General features: G+C 40.2%; 2 protein-coding genes across 2 annotated transcripts; one reads left to right on the top strand and one right to left on the bottom strand.

Annotated features, from left to right (window-relative positions):
* The first annotated feature begins 2,431 nt into the window (after positions 1-2,431).
* On the top strand, positions 2,432-19,296 carry LOC123657364 (nuclear protein localization protein 4 homolog). The gene is made up of 10 exons (XM_045592921.1): positions 2,432-2,527; positions 2,853-3,122; positions 3,226-3,392; positions 3,833-4,005; positions 4,836-5,051; positions 5,280-5,472; positions 5,794-5,927; positions 6,159-6,319; positions 17,559-18,043; positions 18,598-19,296. Exons 1-10 carry the CDS (start codon positions 2,507-2,509, stop codon positions 18,608-18,610), a joined length of 1,833 nt encoding a protein of 610 aa, XP_045448877.1. The 5' UTR covers positions 2,432-2,506; the 3' UTR covers positions 18,611-19,296.
* Positions 11,927-13,321, bottom strand: LOC123657365. Its single transcript, XM_045592922.1, has 2 exons — positions 12,559-13,321; positions 11,927-12,477 (listed from the first exon to the last, which is right to left on the bottom strand). Exons 1-2 carry the CDS (start codon positions 13,319-13,321, stop codon positions 11,927-11,929), a joined length of 1,314 nt encoding a protein of 437 aa, XP_045448878.1.
* Positions 19,297-21,751: the final 2,455 nt, after the last annotated feature.

Genomic DNA, 21,751 nt, shown 5'->3' with positions numbered 1-21,751 from the left:
GCCACACAATACAGCGAGAAATCGCTTAAGTGTCATTAATAAATATAATAATTATACAAAAGACGCTCTTCGAAATATGGTCCACATACTTTAAGGCAGGTTCTGGTTTCTATCGTTAGTCGTCTATGTCAAGATCGACATTAAATAATAATAAAAGAAGTAGAAACATCTAGACTACAGACTACACCGAGTTCTGCATTCTTAGATGAACTATCAACAGGCTTAAAAAATCGATCAGATAATATATCGTGTTTAATTTTGTATTTTCTTTTTTTTTGTATTATTTTTTTATTATAAATAAATCTGCACATATCCTCACACACACACACACACACACGCACACGCGCGCGCGCCTTATAATAGACGCGTTTAACTGACGGATGTTTTATTATTACTATTGGAGGAAAAGGCAAACGAAAGGAGGATTAAAATATTTTTATTAAACCAAGATATGTACGCCAAAATGTTTGAAAATTGGTTCCAAGTTTATTTATTGTAAACATATACAATGGTAAACTTCTTTACACGATGCTCGACCTTCTTTACATAATGATTTAAAAAATTTTACGAAGGTTATCTTTATATGAAGAATCTTACAAAATATTTTTCATCAATCAAACATTACTAACGATATTACTTGTCGATGTAATTGAAGTCGGTTTTTTTCGTTTGCCAGCAAACACAATTATATTTATTGTTGATTGTAATGGTTGTTCTATTTTAGTTATTATATTTATTTCCTATTTTTTTAACCGACTTCAAAAAAAGGAGGAGGTTTCTCAATTCGAATGAATATGTATGTTCGGGGATATGTTCGTCGTTTATGAACCTATTTTGATAATTCTATTTTTGTTGGAAAGGAGGTATCCATAGTTTGGTACCACGATAAAAAAACCAGGATCTGATGACGGGATCCCAGAGAAATCGAGGGAAACTCTCGAAAATCCGCATAGCTTTTTACTGGTACCGATACCGTACCGACCGTACCGATTATACCGATTATAATGATTATAATACCGATTATAATGATTATAATACCGATTATAATGATTTTTAATTTAATCGAAAGTCGATATTTATTATGTGGTCACATTTAAATTTCATCGAGATCTGATTACAACTTTTGGAGTAATCTTTGATAATGCGTATTTACTTGACTATTTTTTCGTCTACCTACGTTGTATTACTTGTCGATATAATGAAGTCGGTTTTTCTTCGTTTGCCTGCAAACACAATTATTAAAATATATTTTTTTTCATTTTTAATTATTACTAGCTTCCCGATGCGACTTCGTCCGCGTGGAACAGAGACGCGCGCACTACTTGATTATTATTTTGCTGCGATGTTATTTAAAAACTGTGATATCTCCTGAGATACTCGTTGAAATCGAATATGTAAAAGGCTATTTTGTTTTAAATTAAATACTTGTTATGAATAACGTATTTATTTAGATAAGAATTAATATCATGTTTATAAAAACATCTTCGCACATAATGCATTATTTTAGGACAAATTTGGTTAGTATAAAAAAGGTTATAGTGAGCCAACCTTAAAAGATAGATATATGCTGTCGCGGACTTTTTTTTAGAACTTTTAAAGAGGATCAATTCTGTCATGCATGATTTTTGAGAAACTTTAACTGCTTTCACAGCCCACGCAGCGGAAGCTCTCAAAAGGAAAAAAGAACCCCCCATTTTGAAACATTCTTTATTGGTGCTCCGCTCCTTTTAGTCTAAGCGTGATAACACTAAAAGAATTTTTCAAATCGGACAAGTAGTTTCTAAGATTAACGCGTTCAAACAAACAAACAAACAAACTTTTCAGCTTTATAAGATTAGTATAGATTATTTTAAAGAATATTTTCCTCATGACCATATATGGTTTTGTATGCATTTCGGCTTTGTACGTAACATACAAGGTATCTTTTTTGCTTGTCTCTAGAATAGAACTAGCTCGCTTTTATGATACTAATAAGCATGCCAATACTGGTCTGTTTATTCCTGAGAAAAGCTAAAATAGGTCATATACCTAATTAAATAGTGTCCACTAGTGAAGTCCACTTTCATCTATTACTAGTATATTTCATATGGTTACCAAAGAACTGAGAATATGTATACCTATCTCCAAAATGTGACCTCTATATTTATTTGTTCGAGCAAGCAAGAGCGAGAAAAATACACAAAGCTGCTCTTCGCTGCTCAACGCTGAAGGGCTCGTTCGGGTGAACTCTGGGATTCTTGCGTTATTGCTTGATTACGATTGCCAATGAAGTTTTCACTTCTGCCGTGCATTCTTAAATATACACTCTATTTTTAATTTGGATTTTCTTTAAAAAAATTCGACCATTATTTTGAATGAGTTTTTCTCTTTTAATTTCACAGTCAGTGTCAACGATGTTTTCGTGTATTTTCAGAACGATAGTTGTTATTGTCATGTCATTGTCAATCCGTAAAAGTGTCATGTCAGTGTAGTACGGTGTAGTTATTCTTTATTATTTTAGAAAAAAATGTCAGGATCAAAGAAAATGGTAAATATATCACGGTTTAAAAGTTATGTCAGCATAGAATTATTTAAAAGAAAATTAGCAGGCTCAGATATGATATAGACACCCAGAGAACCACAAAACCTTCAAATTCTTTGGTCTTACATGTCATTTTTTGAATATTTCTTTATGTACTTACGAGAGTTTACTGTTATTATTTGTTTTTTTTTCGTAACTATGTAAACGCACTTTACTGTGCGATCCCTTTGAATCTATGATAAAAAAAAAAAATACCATGACTTTGCATTATCACAACAAAGATTTATTTTGACACTTAGAACAAATCTATAAGAATACTCGATTTGTTTAGACGTTGCGAGTGCAGTCCTCGGAGGGGACGACGCGTGTCGATGTGCTGGACACCGACTGCACGTCACGCCTGTTTGAACGCGTCTATGAAACCTTACACCTCAACACTTTCGGATTTGCATTGTACAAAGATCGCTCGCGGAAGGAAGAGATCGTATCGAGCAAGTCACGTCAGCTGCAAGACTACGGCTTACAACATGGAGACATGATTTACTTGACTTCTGTAAATGGCACTGTGCTCTTTGACCAGCCTTCTACAAGCAGTGCAGTGGTGAGTCAATTAGTCACTTTGTCTACAATAAAACAACTGTTCTCAATCTCATTCTAACACCAAATTATTTGTTTATTCGTGGTGTTTGTTTCAACTTTTTCAGGTAACTAGTAAATCACCTGAAGAGCAATCGGAACCAGGCTCATCTTCAGCAGAACCCTCTCAATCAGGAAAACAAACAACAAAGACTAATGCACCTGTAGAGGATGAAGTAGACCTGGAGCTCTATCGCCTTCCAGGGACCATACAGAGACAGAGAGATGAAAAATTGTAAGGAGTATTTTGTTTGTTTGGCTTTATAACCTATTTTATTACAAATGAAGTTAGATATCCTTAATAGAAAACATCTCTGTTAAAACTTATAAAATATATAAAGTGCATATGACTGGTCATTAATCACCTTCAACCTCATTTATAAAATGATTAGTTAGTATTTGCACATTAGCAAGGGTGTCTTGTTACAATAACAACATTAAATTCAATACAATAGGGCTGTGCTTTATCTGGCATTTGGTAGTCTGATGTAAACAAAGTTAATTTAGTTAAATTCAAATACAGCTAATGATTTATTACTAAGCAAATTAATCTCTCATTAACATATGGACTAAGTCCTGGTTGTTAGAGTAATATATTTATGACGAGTTACCAAATAAATATTCACCAATGACAAAATAGAAAGCAATATCATAAAGGTACATTTTGATTTCCAGATGTCGCCACAACTCAAAAGGATGCTGTGTACACTGCTCTCCGCTAGAGCCTTGGGACGAGGGCTATCTCAAGGAGCACAACATAAAGCACATGTCGTTTCACTCATACTTACGCAAGATGACCTCCGGCAAGTTCATCACATTAGATGAACTCTCCTGCAAAATTAAACCAGGTACCTGACTCATTCAATGAAAAAAAAAATTTAGTAGAAAAAAATACAGCTTATTAACATGTTATTTAGAGTATTGGTTTAATCATTATATATGTGGCGTTATGTAACAATATGTAATTTGTAATTTATTGGTGCTTACTCCTTAAGAATCGATTTTCATATAAGTATGTATAAATATGAGTAGGATCTACTGAACAAATGACCTCGTTACGTTGTTGTTAATGCATCTGTCGAGTTGGCATTAGACGTTTTCTAGTAACGTTATTTGATTCGTTTATTTACCATTAGATGTGGTATAAATCTTTTTCTTAGAATAGTAAGCCTTATTTGTGCCTATTTAGACAATCTATCAGAAGGAGTAAATTCCAGTCGTCCGTCAGAGCTGACACGCATACATTATTTTTAAACTTATTTTGAATTTAAAAAGGTTGTCATCATAGAAACTTTTTTTTAACACAATAATACACTTAAGTATTCACTCACTTAGATGGTAACACGTGCTCCTAATTATGGATTTGCGGTGTGAGGCGATGAAATAATACAACAGTAGTCGATTCTCAACTGAACATGTCTCAAGGTCACAAACATGTAAAAAATAAGAATTTTACTGTAGACGTTTGATTATTGATGATAGTCAGCATTTATTTTATTACATAGAAACAGCAAGTTACGAATATTCCGTATTCCGATACTCTTATCTTTCTTAAATTTAAAATACACTATTAATTTTTCTTAGATTTGTTTATACATCACTGTGCTACACAATACATTACGATTCTCACATTGCACATTAAGAGCCACGAGAGCTCACCCCCTCCGTCCCGTGGCAGGCTGCAAGGAGCACCCGCCGTGGCCGCGCGGCATCTGCTCGTCGTGCCAGCCCGGCGCCGTGACGCTGAACCGGCAGCCCTACCGCCACGTGGACAACGTGCTGCTGGAGCACGCCGCGCCCGTCGACCGCTTCCTGGCCTACTGGCGCGCCACGGGCCACCAGCGCATCGGCCTGCTGTACGGGCGCTACGAGCGGCACCCCGACGTGCCACTCGGTGAGCATACTGTTAACACCTCACTTTAAACTTTATAGCCATTTTTGTAATATTTAGTCCATATTCTGCTTCTTAAATATGTTTCGTACTTTTAACTATCTGATATATTCTTTTAATGGCAACCATATTGCTACATGGTTAAATATAATTTTGATAAGCAGATTAGTGAAGCTCGACCTTAGGATCTTAGATCGACCGGTTGGTTGTAACGAGTGCGCGTGTCCACAGGCATCCGAGCGCGCGTGGCCGCCATCTACGAGCCGGCGCAGGAGAGCTCGCGCGACGAGGTGCGCCTGCGCCCCGACGAGCGCGCCGAGCTGGCGGCGGCGCTGGCGGCGCGGCTCGGCCTGCGCGCCGTGGGCTGGATGTTCACCGACCTGCTGCCGCTCGACCTGGCCAACGCCACCGTCAAGCGTCTGCGGTGAGTGTGCTTCTGGTGTCACAGGCAGAGGTGCGTCACAGATAGGGGAGGAAGGCTAACGCACGGACTGTATTTAGTTCGGAGCACAGACTATGGACTACGCATCTTCATGAATTTTAGTATGCGGTGTTTAGTTGTGTTATCAGAACCTAATAAAGGATACCTTATGAAGCTAAGGAATATTGTTAATGACATGTTGCTAAATATTTCATCATAAAAATATTACTTCTTGTATGCGAGTTGTAAACTCAAGCTTTAGCTACAAACTAATCGAAATACTATGAACTTGTAACTACTTCATGTTTCCATCTTTCTGAGCAGCGGTGTGGACACACACTTCCTGTCGGCGCAGGAGTGCATCATGGCAGGTCACTTTCAGAACCAGCACCCCAACGCGTGCCGCCACGCTTCCTCCGGCTACTTCGGCTCCAAGTTCGTCACCGTCTGTGTCACCGGTCAGTGTCCATTCATTCTTTTGAGCATGGGAGAGCGCGAGGTTGTGTGCGTGCCTGTGTGCGTGTGTACGTGCGTGCGTGCGTGCGTGCGTGCGTGCGTGCGTGCGTGCGTGCGTGCGTATATATGTTTTTGTGTGTGTGTAAAAGAATAAAACTTTGAGTGTGAATAAGTAAGAATTTTTCATGATTCCTACCAGAATACAGTAAACAGTGATTTTCATTTGTCTGCAGGTGATAGCAATAACCAGATCCACCTGGAAGGCTACCAGGTGTCGGGGCAGTGCGCGGCGCTCGTCCGCGACGACATATTGCTGCCCACGCGCGATGCGCCCGAGCTCGGCTACATCCGTGACTGCGGCCCGCGCCAGTACGTGCCCGACGTCTACTACAAGGTCAGTGACACGCCGCGACACCGACACCGACACACCGCGACGACATCCTGCTGCCCACGCGCGACGCGCCCGAGCTCGGCTACATCCGCGACTGCGGCCCGCGCCAGTACGTGCCCGACGTCTACTACAAGGTCAGTGACACGCCGCGACACCGACACGACACCGACACACCTCGACGACATCCTGCTGCCCGCCCGCGACGCGCCCGAGCTCGGCTACCCCCTAATTACTTATGGTAATGAAAAATATATGTTGGCCGATTCTCAGACCTACCCGATGTGCACACAAAATTTCATAAAAATCGGTCCAGCCGTTTCAGAGTATGGTAACTAACATTGTGATACGAGAATTTTGCATATAAGATTTTTAAACTACTTTCCTAATTATTGTTAAACCAACTAAGACTTGCAATTCCGAGTAGTTACAAATGGTTAGCATTATGCCTATTGTGTAATATAAACTTAATTTGCATTTGGAGTCATTTGTACAACTAACATGACAAACTTAAAGTGACGATTCAAGTATCTCCAAAGACCTAGTACTTAATTTTATACTAGCTGACCCAGTTAAGCATTGCTGTGGCTCAGTAATTATAATTTATTAAAATATTAAAATATATGTAAATTCTATATTCACACGCGCCATCTATAATCTAGAAATATAAATACGGTGCCATCTACCAGAGAACTGTGCAACTCAGCTGCCAAACCGCCATCTATTAGGATTTTGTAGAACTAACCGATAAAAAAACTCAAGGCGTATATAAACATTTAATTTGCATTAACAAATATTGAGATAAAAACTACCCTATCTCCCAAGTTGGACCAGATTACAGATGCTTAGAAAATTTAATAAAAACTGGTTCAGTAGTTACGGAGATTGTCGCAAACATACATCGTGACACGAAATTTTTATACATAGATAGGCAAATCCATTATTTCTCGACGAAAGTGTGCGCACTAGGGTCGACGATTTTGATACTGATTTTTTTTCTTGAAAGTACACCTAAAAAAGAGACGATCCTGAAAATTTTAACCCGATATGTGCAAATCCGACCACTGGACAATTTTTTGAACTTTTTAAAAAGTTGATTTTTCACTAATTTTCAAATACTTTTATGTACAGCTTCTTATAGCTTAAAGACACCTTCCAGAGGAGCCCAGAGGCATTCTTCTCAGTGACTTCCACTTTTATGAAAATAAAAATAGATATTAGTTCTAAACTTAATCGCGCTTAGCTAATATCTTCCAACTAAACCACTGTTTTGGTAAAACTGTACCTATTTTTTTTTTATTATGTGATATATCCACAGGCTTATTATGCCCGTGCTTTTGTAATTCCATATATTATTATTATTATTTTTTAACATGCATCGGTACTTCACCGCAACTTTAGAATCCTAGAAGCCTTAATAACTAGTCTTAAAATTTCTAAAAGTCGACGCGAGTCCACTGATCAAGACTATTCTACATATTGCTTTTTTATATTGTAATTATTTTTATTATATTTACACTTATTTGCTAACTACAATATATGTACACTTATTTTCTAGCTACTGCACTATTTATGCTAACTGTACCTATTTATAAAACATTGTTATTTCGTTCATGGTTAATTCGAGTGTTCGTAAGTCCAAGTACTTCAGTCTTACTGTTCAGACTATTAAATTATGGAATAATCCGCCCTTACACATAAGGGAGTAAATAATCTACTAACTAAATCACTGTTGACTTTTAAGAAACATGTCAAGAACTATCTTAAGATGGAGACGATTTATATGGTGCAATTTCTTGTTTTTTTTTATTTTTCTTTTTGTTTATATTTACCTATATTCGTGTTTTTGTCATTTCACTTAATTTTTGTCTTCAACAACTGCCTGGACAGGCTTCGTTCTGTCAAAAGTTAATAGTATTTTTTTTTTTTATATTTATATATTTTTTGTATTAATACCTTCCGTGGGACTTAAGGAACTTACAAAAAAATAAATTAGTCGAATTGGTCAAGCGATTCGAGAACTCGTTGCTCCCGAGTAGAAATTTTTTCGTCTTCCTTGAAGGACCGGACCAGGCATGCCTGATCAGGACTAAGGGCATGTAACGCAGATGATTGGTCTGGACCTGATCAGGATGAGATGAAATTTCCTGATCGGGTCCAGATCAGGAAATCTCAGCTCATCCCGATCAGCCGGTTCGGTCCGGTCCTTTTAAAAAACACGAATGTATATTCTTGAAAAAATTGTTTAACAAAAAAAAAGCGAATTGATATTATAAATACCCATGTTACTTAACATAATTATTATGATATTTATTTCCGTTTATTTTTTCCAGTGTATTATTTATTTATGTTTTTACTTTAAATATTAATTATTTTTATTTATTTTTATGTTATTAATTAATTATTATTATTAATTAAATTTTATTTATTAAATGCTAATAATTAACTACTAAATAACTATTTCCTATTACTTACGACTGCTCCACTGTGTAGAAATGGACTCCCTGCTAGACTGTCCTGATAACTGTATATATACTAAGTGCGCTTAAAAACATTAATAGCGCAGTTCAGGCTCAGTTCGCGTAATTTCTTTCAGGCTATCCTGATCTGGACCGGACTGGGTCCTAATCCAGTATGCCTTACCATACTTGATTATATTTTACATCAAGCTATTCTGATCTGGACCGGACCGGGTCCTGATCCAGTATGCCGTACCATACTTGATTATATATTACATCAGGCTATCCTTGTCTGGACCAGACCTGGTCCTGATAGAGCCTGCCGGATCTGGCATGCCTCATTCTGTCCTGATCTGGTCCAGATACATGCTCTGGTTGAGCCTGACCTTTTTTCTAGTCGGATAAGCGCATAACCCGAGAGTTATGGGCTTAGCAACATTCATTTTCACCACGTTTTTATTAGTTTGGGTTGTTATTTATATAAGATTTACGTTCATTACTTTATTAGTTTATGACACAATATATATTGTATTTTTATTTAATTTATTTATGTATTTTGTATAAGTATTAGAATGTAGACATTTGTAGGTAAGTTTATTATTCACCGACAACACCTACCCAATTTAGATAATAAGTTTCCTTTTTATGTCTGGGTTGTCTGGAAGAAATAGCTAATTAGCCATAAGTCCGCCCATTGTACTTCACTGTCTGTAACTAGCTTTATGCTTTGTTTGTAATATATTTGTGGTGTACAATAAAGTATAAAAGAAAAATAATCTATATAAATAAATAAAATTGGAGTGTCTGTTTGTCATATTAAAATAATCGCTTTGTACTAAATGCATATGGATGTATACACGGTACATATACCAAAATAACATGTTTTACAATATTTGTCTGTCTGTCTGTTTGTTCCGGCAAATCTCTGATACGACTGGACTGATTTTGACGGAACTTTAACTGGCAGATAGCTGATGTAATAGAGAATAACTTAGACTACTTTTATTTTTGAAATTTATTTATTGTATAACCATGCGCACTAAATAATAACTTTTTTTTAAATTCCACGCGGACGAAGTCGCGGGCATAGATATAGAATAACAAATATTTCAATTCGATCGCTTAGCTCCTGAAATTAGGAAATTTAAACAATCAAACAAACTGGTTAGCATTATAATATTAGTATATATTACTAGCATACCTGCCCGGTTTCTCACGTATTTATGTCTAGTTGCCTATTTCTGTGCGTCGCAATTTACAATATTTAGCTTATCGAGGCATATTATAATTCGATCCAAGAGGATCCAGCCAATTGAAAAACAAACACTTTTCGTGTACCATTACTGGAAAGGATGAGACACATTAGCTGTAAAGTCGAGTAAAACTACGGGACCTTTTGCTATGATGACAAAACCATAATGTTCTTACTGTGTAGTGCGACACTGATGTAGGATCTTAAGCTGATTAATAGTGACTGTGTGACTTCTATCCTATTTGTGTAGCGTTCTTAGAGCTTATAAAACTGATTAAACTAACTCTGTTTAAAATGTTCATTAGTCATCATCATCATCCTATTTTTAACTTATTAGTAATTTTTATTTATATAGTTAATTTTTAAGAAATTAATTGATGATTTTTATTTATATAATTGGTTTTTAAGAATTTAATTGTATGAGTTTCAACTTTGTATTTGATTTTTTGAATTATTATTTGAATTTGTATCTTGTGGAAACTTAACTCATCACACATCTTTGTTATCTTTTATTATTTGTGTTATGTTGTACTGTTTGTTTCCCAAATACAAATAAATAAAATAAAATAAATAAAATTATGTACATCGTATTTTTAACTTATGAAAATTTTCGATGTGCAAGTATATCTAATATCTAAAGGTAACAGACGAGGGATGGTTCAGTAAAACACCAGAAAGCTGCTTCATACATTTATTCATATATATCACTTCGCAATGGACAACGCGCGCCGCTCTCACTGATCAACAACGAGACGCCTTCCTCTTCACCGCCACATAAACTATATCGAGAAATAAACGTCCTCTACTCTTTATTCGTACAATGTATCTTAGTATAGTCAACACGAATTACTAGTACAACACGTCATAGATTACCGCGGACGTCGGCGACCGGCGACCGACGCCGGCGCCCGTATAAACTTTGGTAATAGAAAAATAAACTTAACAAGTAGGCAAGTCGACGCGGAGATCGGGCCCCTGCCAAGCGCGACCCCGACCCGCTCCGCTGCGCGAAAGAACGACACGACGACGATAAATAGTAAATACGCTTTACCGAATAATAAGCAGGCACTCTCCGGCGGGAGGCCGCGGCTCCGCGACGGCACCATCGTCACCTACAGTATCATCACAGTCTTTATGCTTGCGGAGATCAATTCGTGTTACACCTATCAATAAATAGAATCGCTCCGTAGAATATCGCATTTCGAGAGGTAACTTTAGCTTGTAAATATATTATCAATCTGCTTACACTAACGTCGACACAACAACGAGCGCCCGGCGCGAGCTCGAGACGCCGCTCGCGCAAAATAAATCTCTATCAATTATATTCCTCTATAACATTTAACATTTATATTGACACACATATACGATCGAAAATTTATATTAAACTCTTAGAAACTACTCGGCGACGAGGCGCGACCAGAGGGAACCGAGCTCTGGACGTCGAACGAGCGCGCCTCGCACCTACACGCTCTACTTATAACAAAAATATATTCATTTGAATCGGATATACTCCTAGACTAGGCCAACTAGTCGCTAACGAGACGAATAGTTTAGCGCTGGCGCCCGCCGCGCCGCGCTGGTAACTTAAGGACGAAACTAAACGACCGGCCGACGATGCCGGCCGTCGGACCCCTGTTGCCGGCTCACTAGACTTCACGACGCGACCACGACGATTTCGAAACCGACTTAAGCAAACGAAACTCGTTCAGGAAGAAGCTCAAGCCGACAAACTTCGCGTAAATACTTCAAAACTTTCTAACTTACAAAAATAGTTCACAGTCGAGTAAAATTTACAAACAAACGAGAGGGTTGGTCCGACGATTAGAAATATAAATAAGGTACAAGTGTTTCGAGAGATCGGAGTTAAGACGCTGGTGATATGCTCGAAAAGAAACGCACTCTTCAGTTGAGCTTACCGCAGCTGGCGATGATAATACTGCTGTGCGGCTTGCCGGCGCTGTCGCCCGTGCGGCTCAGGCGGTCCACCAGCTCGAGGCCATCCACCACGAACGCGAAGATGGCCGTGAAACCGCGTATCTCTCGTAGCATTATTCGGAACTGTGATCCGACTAGGCCCAAATTATCGTGACGCTTCTGCGAACGACGCATGCCCACCGCACCGCGCACCGCTACCATCTTCGTGTCGTCCGGCATGAAGAAGCTCTCCTCGAAGACCGATCGCCCGCCGCGCCCGTTGTTCAACTCGAAATCTCCTGTTATGACGCTCTCGTTCTCCCAGCACTGAAAGACGGTGCAGCCGCGATATCCGACGCCCAGCTCTCCCGTCGTCAGCACCGCGAAGTTACGAGACATTCGCGGCGCGACGTCCTCGCGCACCTCTATCACCACGCGGCCGAACGGGGACCCGTTCACCTCCAAGTCGAAATAAAAGAGGGGAAACACTATCGCGTTGCGGATCACCGGCGATCCCACTGCGGCGTTGGAGATCGTTGTCACGCTGGTCGCTCCCGGCGAGGAGTCCACGGCGTCCAACAGCGCGTCCGGCGCCGCGTCGAGCTCCAGCGTCGCCGCCACGCCGTCCGCCGCGCCGTCCAGCAGGCGCGCGCGCCGCGCCAGGCAGTGCCGCGTGTACAGCTGCGCCGTGCAGTAGTTGGCCAAGAACAGGATCGGGTCGCGACACTCCACCGACGACGTCGGGAGACATTCGCCGTTCCCGAGCCCGGCGAGGGCCCGGCGCATCAGTTCGAAGTCGAGCGGAACGCTCGCGTTGCGAATGAGATCGTCGAGTCGACACTGCAGCAGCGCCTCGGCGTGGCGCGCACGGAGCCGGTCCCGATCGGCGGCCGCCGTGGCGAGGGAGCAGTAGGCGTAGTCCGTCTCGACCGGCGCGCGCTCCGCGGCGGACAGCAGCGCGCTGGGCGCGGCCAGCTCGGCCTCGAGGCGCACCTTGAGCGCCGTCGCCGCGTCGAGCGCGCGCAGCAGGAACTCGCGCTGGCGCACGGCCAGGCGCTGCAGGTCGGCCAGCAGCAGGCGCGCGTCGCGCTGCAGCTGCAGGCGCGCGGCGCTGGGCGGGCCGGGCGCCAGGCGGCGCGCCAGCGCCAGCACGGCCGCGTACGTGGGCAGCGCCTCGGCGCGGCCCTCGGGCAGCTCGGTGCGCTTCCAGCAGTGCGCGCAGCGCACTTCGCGCTCGCCGCCCAGCACGCCGCGCGTGCAGGCCAAGCAGAAGTGGTGCTTGCACGCGAGGATCTTGGGCGCGCGCTCGGTGTCGTCGAAGACGCGTTGGCAGCACGAGCACAGCGCCAGCTCCTCGAGCTCGTCGCGCGGGGAGCGCTCCATAGCGGCGCGCGGCGGTCGGGGTCGCGCGACCGGTCGATGCGGCGTCGAGCCCGCCCCTCGGATCACATCGTACGGTTCTCGGTCGACGAAACCCCCGGCTCGATTTAAAACTACGCGAGACGATAATTAAAAAAATACGATTGATGTGGCCTGCCACATCATTTTACGTTTTGTGTACACACGCCATGTTGTTTTCCGATTCTGCGCCGAGCTTCACGTCGCTCGATCAACAGATTACCATCCGGTGTAGTGACTTTGTAAGGACGACGATTTGTTAACGTGCGATATATGTCCCGAATTAAATGAAAAATAGCGACTAAATATGAAAAACTTAACATAAAATATATACACTTTGTGTACTTGATCTATCTTTATATACTTAACAAAAAAAAAAAAAAACATTTTTTTATATTTCATACCGCGTATTTTTAAAAATGTATCTTTTTCAAATACGTGTATAGCCAGTACCCGCATAGACTACTAATATCGTCTATTCATAATGGTAGATGTAGGTGTACTAAAAGTTACGAAATTAAAATTCGCGATCCTTGTAACTATTATAAGCGAGTAAAATAAAATGCACGTCGCTCCAACGTTGCCGCGGGGCGCGCGTCCGCGGCGACTTCACTCCGGCGAGCGCGTCCCCGAGCGCTCCCAGGCGCGCGGCGGCCGGCGCGGTTATCGCGGCGCTTATCGGGCGCGCGGCGCGGAGCGTCCGGCGCGCTATCGATCGCGCTCGCCCGCGTCACGCTTACGTAACGACCACGCGTGCGTGCTGGCTCGCGGTGACTCGGAACACGCACTCTCCGTCAGGCTCCGTGTCGCCGTCGCACGGGCCCGACGCCGACCGCGACCTCGGCGCTCGCTGCGATGAGCTCGTTGGTTCATTGTTGACGGACGACGCACGGCGAACTGTCTAACTCGTCCTATCAAATGATGTCTTACAAACGACCAAGCTTTGCGAAATGTTATCATTCTAAAACTATTCATAAACGGGGTATTTATTTACCATGTTTTTTATTTTCATTCTGCGGAGCTCGATATTTCGACATTAACTGCGAATGTCTTGTTCACGAGACTCAAAAAAAAAAAAAAAAAAAATTATCATTCAAATTTTAAAGAATTTTATTAGCTCTAAACTTGGTTGACACCTTTTTATTTTTATCGTATTTCCTTAAAAATATTGCGAAATATTTTTTTATAAAAATACTTCTATATTCAATTAGCTTCATAACAACAATACACGATGATAATGTGTGTTTTTGTTTTCGTCGACTTCCGCCATCCTTTGTAGACACAAAGAGAATTATTACCATATATTATGTATTTACGTAGCTGAATAACTTTATACGCGCATTTTTATAATCGAGATTAGATACGGAATAACAACTACGTAGTATAGTATTACAGAGAGATTATCGATATAATTCCGTGTCCGTATCGGAGCTACGAGTTGATGGAATTGTTGTACCATTGTTCCTGTTTATTGCAATGTTTACGTTCTATTCCGATTTCACACATAGAAACCATATTGAATCGCTTTGGTCTGTTACGTCGCTATTAAATAGTTTTCAGCTTTTAGATAGACTGACAATTTAAAAACTATTTAAAGTGAACTGATACCCTGCTTTATATAGATAAAAGATTGGAGATCGAACTTATAAACATTGATCCTACAATAAAGAAATAATTGTGTTTGCTCGCAAACGAAAAAAAACCGACTTCAATTACATCGACAAGTAATACAACGTAGATCGACGAAAAAATAGTCAAGCAACTACGCGTTATCAAAGATTACTCAAAAACTAGTTATCAGATCTCGATAGAATTTATATGTGACCACATGATAAACATCAGGTTTCGATTAAATTAAAAATTATCAAAATCGGTACACCCAGTAAAAAGTTATTACGGATTTTCGAGAGTTTCCCTCGATTTCTCTGGGATCCCATCATCAGATCCTGGTTTCCCTATCACAGTACCAAACTAGGGATATCCCCTTTCCAACAAAAAAAGAATTGTCAAAATCGGTACATCCAGTAGAAAGTTATGCGGTATAATACAACGTAGGTCGACGAAAAAAGCGTCAAGTAAAAACGCATTATTAAATATAACTCGAAAAGTAGTTGTTAGATCTCAAATAAATTTAAATGGGACCAATTGGCACACACCACCTTTCGATTAAAACAAAATTTGTCGAAATCGGTCTACCCGGTCAAAAGTTCTGATGTAACATACATAAAAAAAAAAAAAAAAAAAAAAATACAGTCGAATTGAGAACCTCCTCCTTTTTTGGAAGTCGGTTAAAAACTATGTAACATATAAATAACATATTATATTGCATCCATTAGACATCACAACACTCGGGTAGGTGAGAGATATCTCAAACTAGGACAACATTGCTGTAACTATCATAATAATTTGTTTTGGTAGCTGATAGAGACGATGCCGCCAATTGACATAATTTGTCCTCTATTGGTCCAATACTTTGCTTGAAGTACTTTTTTACATAAAAGCCATATTTAGATGCATGAAGGAATACAGTGTTACAGATTCACTCGTTTGTTTTTATCCTACTTACAATCCTTACTGCGATAATACAACTAAATAATCTTAAGTTAGATCTTGTCATCATTTCTAACCTCGATAGAAATTTGTAATTGTATACATACGCTTCCTTACAATTGCTAATATCTAACTACTCTTATTGTGTGTGAGTTCATACTTCATACTCACACACACGTGCGTCTGAATTTAAATTATTCAAATAACAGCACACAAAAGACTCGATAGTGATTCTATTCAGGGTCGACGACAAGCTGATACGAATCTAAATGTATTGGGATCAGGTCTCTCGCGGTAACTCGACGAATGTTGATCTCTCTGAGATATTTATACGAACAATGGAAATTATAAACTCAGGACCCATTTCACCGGTTCTGGATTAAATTTATTGTTACTTGTTACTAATCTTTAGCAGCGCGGGGTAGAGCTGGCTCATGGGACCTGTTTCTCCTCAACAATTAAACTACAACTTTTAGATTCACATTTGTGAATATAAATATGCCATAAATATAGTGGAAATTAATGGTAAAAAACATATCAAAAACTTTTATCTCTCGGATACGGTCCTCAAGTAGAATTGTCCAGACTAGAAAAAAGGTCAGGCTCAACCAGATCATATATATACAATCAATAAATCAATACAATACAATACAAATACTCTTTATATTATTATTTATATACACTATCAGAGAAAAAATTTTACACCTAAAAAAATATATAGACATGTACAAAAGGCGGATGTGTATATGGACCGGATCAGGATAGAATGAGGCATGCCAGATCCAGCAAGCTCTATCAGGACCAGGTCTGGTCCAGACTAGGATAGCCTGATCTAAAATATAATCAAGTATGATAAGGCATACTGGATCAGGACTCGGTCCGGTCCAGATCAAGATAGCCTGAAAGAAATTACGCGAACTGAGCCTGAATCGCGCTATTAATGTTTTTAAGCGCACTTAGTATATATACAGTTATCAGGACAGTCTAGCAGGGAGTCCATTTCTACACAGTGGAGCAGTCGTAAGTAGTACGAAATAGTTAATTAGTAGTTAATTATTAGAATTTAATAAATAAAATTTAATTAATAATAATAATTGATTAATAACATAAAAATAATTAATGTCTAATGTAAAAACATAAATAAATAATACATTGGAAAAAATAAAAGGAAATAAATATCATAATTTTTTTTTTGAATTTTTTGAATTTTTGAATCAATTCGCTTTTTTTTTTTTTGTTAAACAATTTTTTCAAGAATATACATTCGTGTTTTTAAAAGGATCGGACCGAACCGACTGATCAGGATGAGATGGCATGCCTGGTGCGGTTCTTCTAAGGAAAACCAAAAAATTTCTACTCAGGATTCTTTCTTAGACTGCTTACGATAAGATATTTTAGAGAATTGATTCTGAGGTCGCCACTACTCCAGCTCGTCTCAGTTGTGGTCACAGAGCCGGTCGAATTTTTAAAACTTATAATTAGCAGTACATAATTGCATATATTTTTTGTGGGGTGATCGTGATACTATTTCTTCTAGCTGCTTAATTTTGTTCGTCGTTATATGTTATATTATAATTAAGAATTTTTTTTTTGTTTTTTAAAAAAAGTGTATAAGTAGTTCCTTACGATGTGTCAATTCAAACCGTAACCTCCCGTCTCGGTCGGCCGGCAGGAGCGGGACGCGTACGGCAACGAGGTGGGCGTGTCGGCCAAGCGGCTGCCCGTGGCGTACCTGCTGGTGGACGTGCCGTGCGGCGTGGCGCCCGCCAGCCAGGCGCCCACGTTCAGCCCGGGCGCCGCCTTCCCGCCCGCCAACCGCGCGCTGGCCGGCCACGTGCAGTCGCTGCGCGCGCTGCACGAGCACCTGGAGGCGGCGCCGTCGCTGCTGGAGGCCGCGTCCGACTTCCACGCGCTGCTGTACATGGCCAGCAACGAGGCGCAGCCGCTGTCGCTGGAGCAGCTGGCGCCGCTGCTGGCGGCCGTGGCGGCGCGCGACGCGGCGGCCGCGCGCGCCTGGGCCGCCGCGCCCGCGCCCGCCGCGCTGCTGCGCCGCGCGCGCGCCGCCGCCGCGCCCGCGCCCGCGCTGTGGACCTGCCCGCTCTGCACCTTCCACAACGCCGCGCCGCAAGACGCCTGCGAGATGTGCGCCATGCCCCGGTCGGTACTCGCTCGCCTGGCGCTCGGTCTATCGAGGGGGTTTCGAGTGTGTATAGGCAGGAGCACAGACGTTAGAAGTACTAAGTAGGCAGAGTAGGAGTGCTGAATAGGGAATGAGGGTAACTGATCGGGGTTATAACAGTCCGCATCAGACAGACAACGATTTAGTAAAAATAATCTGAATATAAGGAGGTTATTAGTCTGCAAAGATAATCACATTGCTGAATGTGCAATAACCCATACAAACATATAAGTATCCCAAGTGAGAATCAAACCCGCAATTGCCGATTTGTAAGCGCCCACACGGTACGCACACCACTACAGTACCTTAATCTGCCTCTACTGTGCTGAGAAGTATAATGTCGACAAGTCAGCTATTAGCTTACCTTTATTTTAATTTAGGAATCAGGAAATAGACGTTACCTTAGTGTAGTGTGTGTAGTGTGTATGTGCAATATGAATGAGACTTCTCCAAATCTTATTATTCGGCACTGCGTATATTTCTGTGCAGTACTTGTGTCCACCTGAGTAACGGTGTAATGTTTATGTTTCAGGAACGCGATGTAAATAGAAGAATGCTCACGGGAGAGTTCACTTTTATACTAAAGACAGCGCGAGGCGCCGCCGGAAACTAGAAATTATTAGTCGCTAGCTCGATTTTGTTCTATTGTTTACTTTAAGTCATTGGAAATAAATGCTATTTTATCGTATCCTATTGTTTTACGAGCGAGTTGTCCGTCGTCGGCGCGCAGCCGGAGTAGCGCGACACTCGTCTACTCTCTGTTTACTGCGCTTACCGAGTGATGTCTGACCTGTTTATCGGCCCACAAAAACCTTACAAGTCTGATAGTACAGCGAACAGTTTTCGATTATTTCCACTCGACTCGAGTTTTATTCATATAATTTACGCTATTATATTCATGTTTAACACGGATTGTTACTAAAAATATGTCTTATTGCAATGTACGTAAATGTTCATAACATCGTTAGTGTCACTCGGAATGCGGTGTGACATGTGACGTCACACGTCACAGTCCCCGCTGCGCCGTATTTAACACATTAACTTTATTTCAACTATAGACCTGTCGCGCCTCCGCTTCCGCTATCGAGAGAATATTGTTTGCTCTGCTACAGTATTTGTGTAAAGTACGTTTATTTATTGTAATGAAACGATGGTGATGTCCTCACGCCGGGTGTCGGTCGCAGTAAGTTTTATACAAAGAGCAGATAAATACAGTGTGCGCTGTACTCAACACCGTGTTTCTTTATTACGAACCCCCTTTTTACCTTACCTTATAATTTGTAATGAAGCGATACAAGCAAATACACTGTGTATGCTTGAATGTAGAAACTACTTATGAAGTTTTATTTTTAAGCATTTTCAGTAATTACATTTTAACCTTTAAGAATACGAAGAGTATAATAATGAGAGATACATTTTGATACTTTTTTTTTGCTAGTATTGAAGCTACACGTAGAAGTAAATGTATAGGATTTTATTATAAAACCTACACAAGGTTCTTATTTCCCAGGTTTGAAAATTGTATCTTTGTTGGAGTGAAATAGAGAAGAATTATATGTAGGTATTTTATATTTATTACAAAAGAATTTCGTCTTTTTTTTATAACGCTTTAGCCTGTAACTTCCACTACTGGGCAAAGACCTCTTTCTCTATGTAGGAGAAGGATCAGAGCTTAATCTGCCACGTTGCTCCAGTGCAGATAATTTCTCTATCACCACTCATTAGATCTCGCTGAAATTTAAATGACAAGCCTCAGCTTGCGACTACAAAATGAATAATAATAATCAGTAACCCAGTAAAAATTATGAGGTAACTAAAAAAGTGTGTGTGTTAGCTTCGGCGCACGACTGGAGTTTACTCCTGCAGATAGACTGTCTAAATAGGCACAAAAAGGCTTACTAGTCTAAGAAAAATATTAAAATCATATCAAATAACGCCATCTATCGATAATCGTCGTAAAGAGATGGCGTTACGAGAAACGTAACGAGGTCATTCGTTTAGTAGATTTCACTCCTCATATTTTTTACATACTGGGGGCCTTATATATAATCGATTCTTATTGAGTAAACTCCAACAATAAAAAAATAGTCGAATTGAGAACCTGTTCTTTAGCCGTATTAATCAATTTAAATTACCTCTATAATAATTGTGTTTGCTCGCAAACGAAAAAAACCGACTTCAATTACATCGAAGAGTAATACAACGTAGATCGACGAAAAAATAGTCAAGTAACTACGTTATCAAAGATTACTCAAAAAGTAGTTATCAGACCTCGATAAAATTTATATGCGACCACATGATAAACATCAGCTTTCGATTAAATAAAAAATTATCAAAATCGATACACCCAGTAAAAAGTTATTGCGGATTTTCGAGAGTTTTCCTCGATTTCTCTGGGATCCCATCATCAGATCCTGGTTTCCTTATCATGGTACGAAACTTAGGATATCCCCTTTCCAACAAAAAAAGATTTATCAAAATCGGTACATCCAGCAGAAAGTTATGCGGTATAATACAACGTAGGTCGACGAAAAAAGCGTCAAGTAAAAACGCATTATTAGATATAACTCGAAAAGTAAGTAGTTGTTAGATCTCAAATAAATTTAAATTGGACCAAATGACACACACCACCTTTCGATCAAAAGAAAATTTGTCGAAATCGCTCCACCCAGTCAAAAGTTCTGAAGTAACAAACATAAAAAAAATACAGTCGAATTAAGAACCTCCTCCTTTTTTGGAAGTCGGTTAAAAACCACATCTAAGAAATGTACATTTTCTGTATCCTATTGTATAAATACTAATAGTTGACAGGTAGAAATTAGGTTAAGGTACCTATAGATGTTTTCATATCTGTTTAAGATTAATGTTTAGGTTATATTGTCTACAAAGTGGTTTGAAGTCAATATTGAAAGCACAGAATATAGCTTTTCCTATTTTAATACTAAATAGCTCCCAGTAACACGAGAATCCTGTGAGTATCGGAATACAGAAACAAACAACACAAACGCTCAGACCATGACGAATATACAAGTACTTGTGATGAATAACGATCAGGAATTGAATCCTGGACCTAGGCTCACAGTATACCTACTGTAAGTATGGTACTTACACCAGTCAGTAGGTGGTCAAAATTCTATTCTAAATTAAGATAAATACTGGGAAAAGTAATGGCAGTCGTACACCGATGTAGTAACTTATTATCGTTATGATAATATCATAAAAATTGCATTTTACATTATGTCTAATGAACTAGATAATAGAATACTTATCAATTAAAAACCACGAGTCATTCGTGGAATTATTTCTTCAATTACATCATTTGCGTTGCACACGATTGAACTTTCCATCCACCTTCTATTAATTAATGACTTTAAAATATTATAAAATTGAGGTAGGACACTGCAGCCAATATCCTGCTCAAAACCTGGAGCCGCCTGACTGGGGAAGTACCTTACAGAAGGTCACAGCTAAATAATTCTGATTTCAAGCAGTGTTGTGTTCCTGTAGTAAGATGATCAGAGCTCCTGGGGGGATTAGGGGTACAGTCGGCAACACGCTTCACTTAATCGCTTACCATCAGGCGAGCTGTACCCATGTTTGACAACCTAGTTGTTTAAAAATAATGTAGGTACTGTGACGCAGTTGTAAGTATATGCATCTTGCTAAAAATAATCCCGAAAGGCTAT

This window comes from Melitaea cinxia, chromosome 10 (assembly GCF_905220565.1).
Source record: "Melitaea cinxia chromosome 10, ilMelCinx1.1, whole genome shotgun sequence".
Lineage (NCBI taxonomy): Eukaryota > Metazoa > Arthropoda > Insecta > Lepidoptera > Nymphalidae > Melitaea > Melitaea cinxia.
The sequence above is the reverse complement of the archived record's forward strand: the minus strand, read 5'-3'. Positions and strand labels throughout refer to the sequence as shown.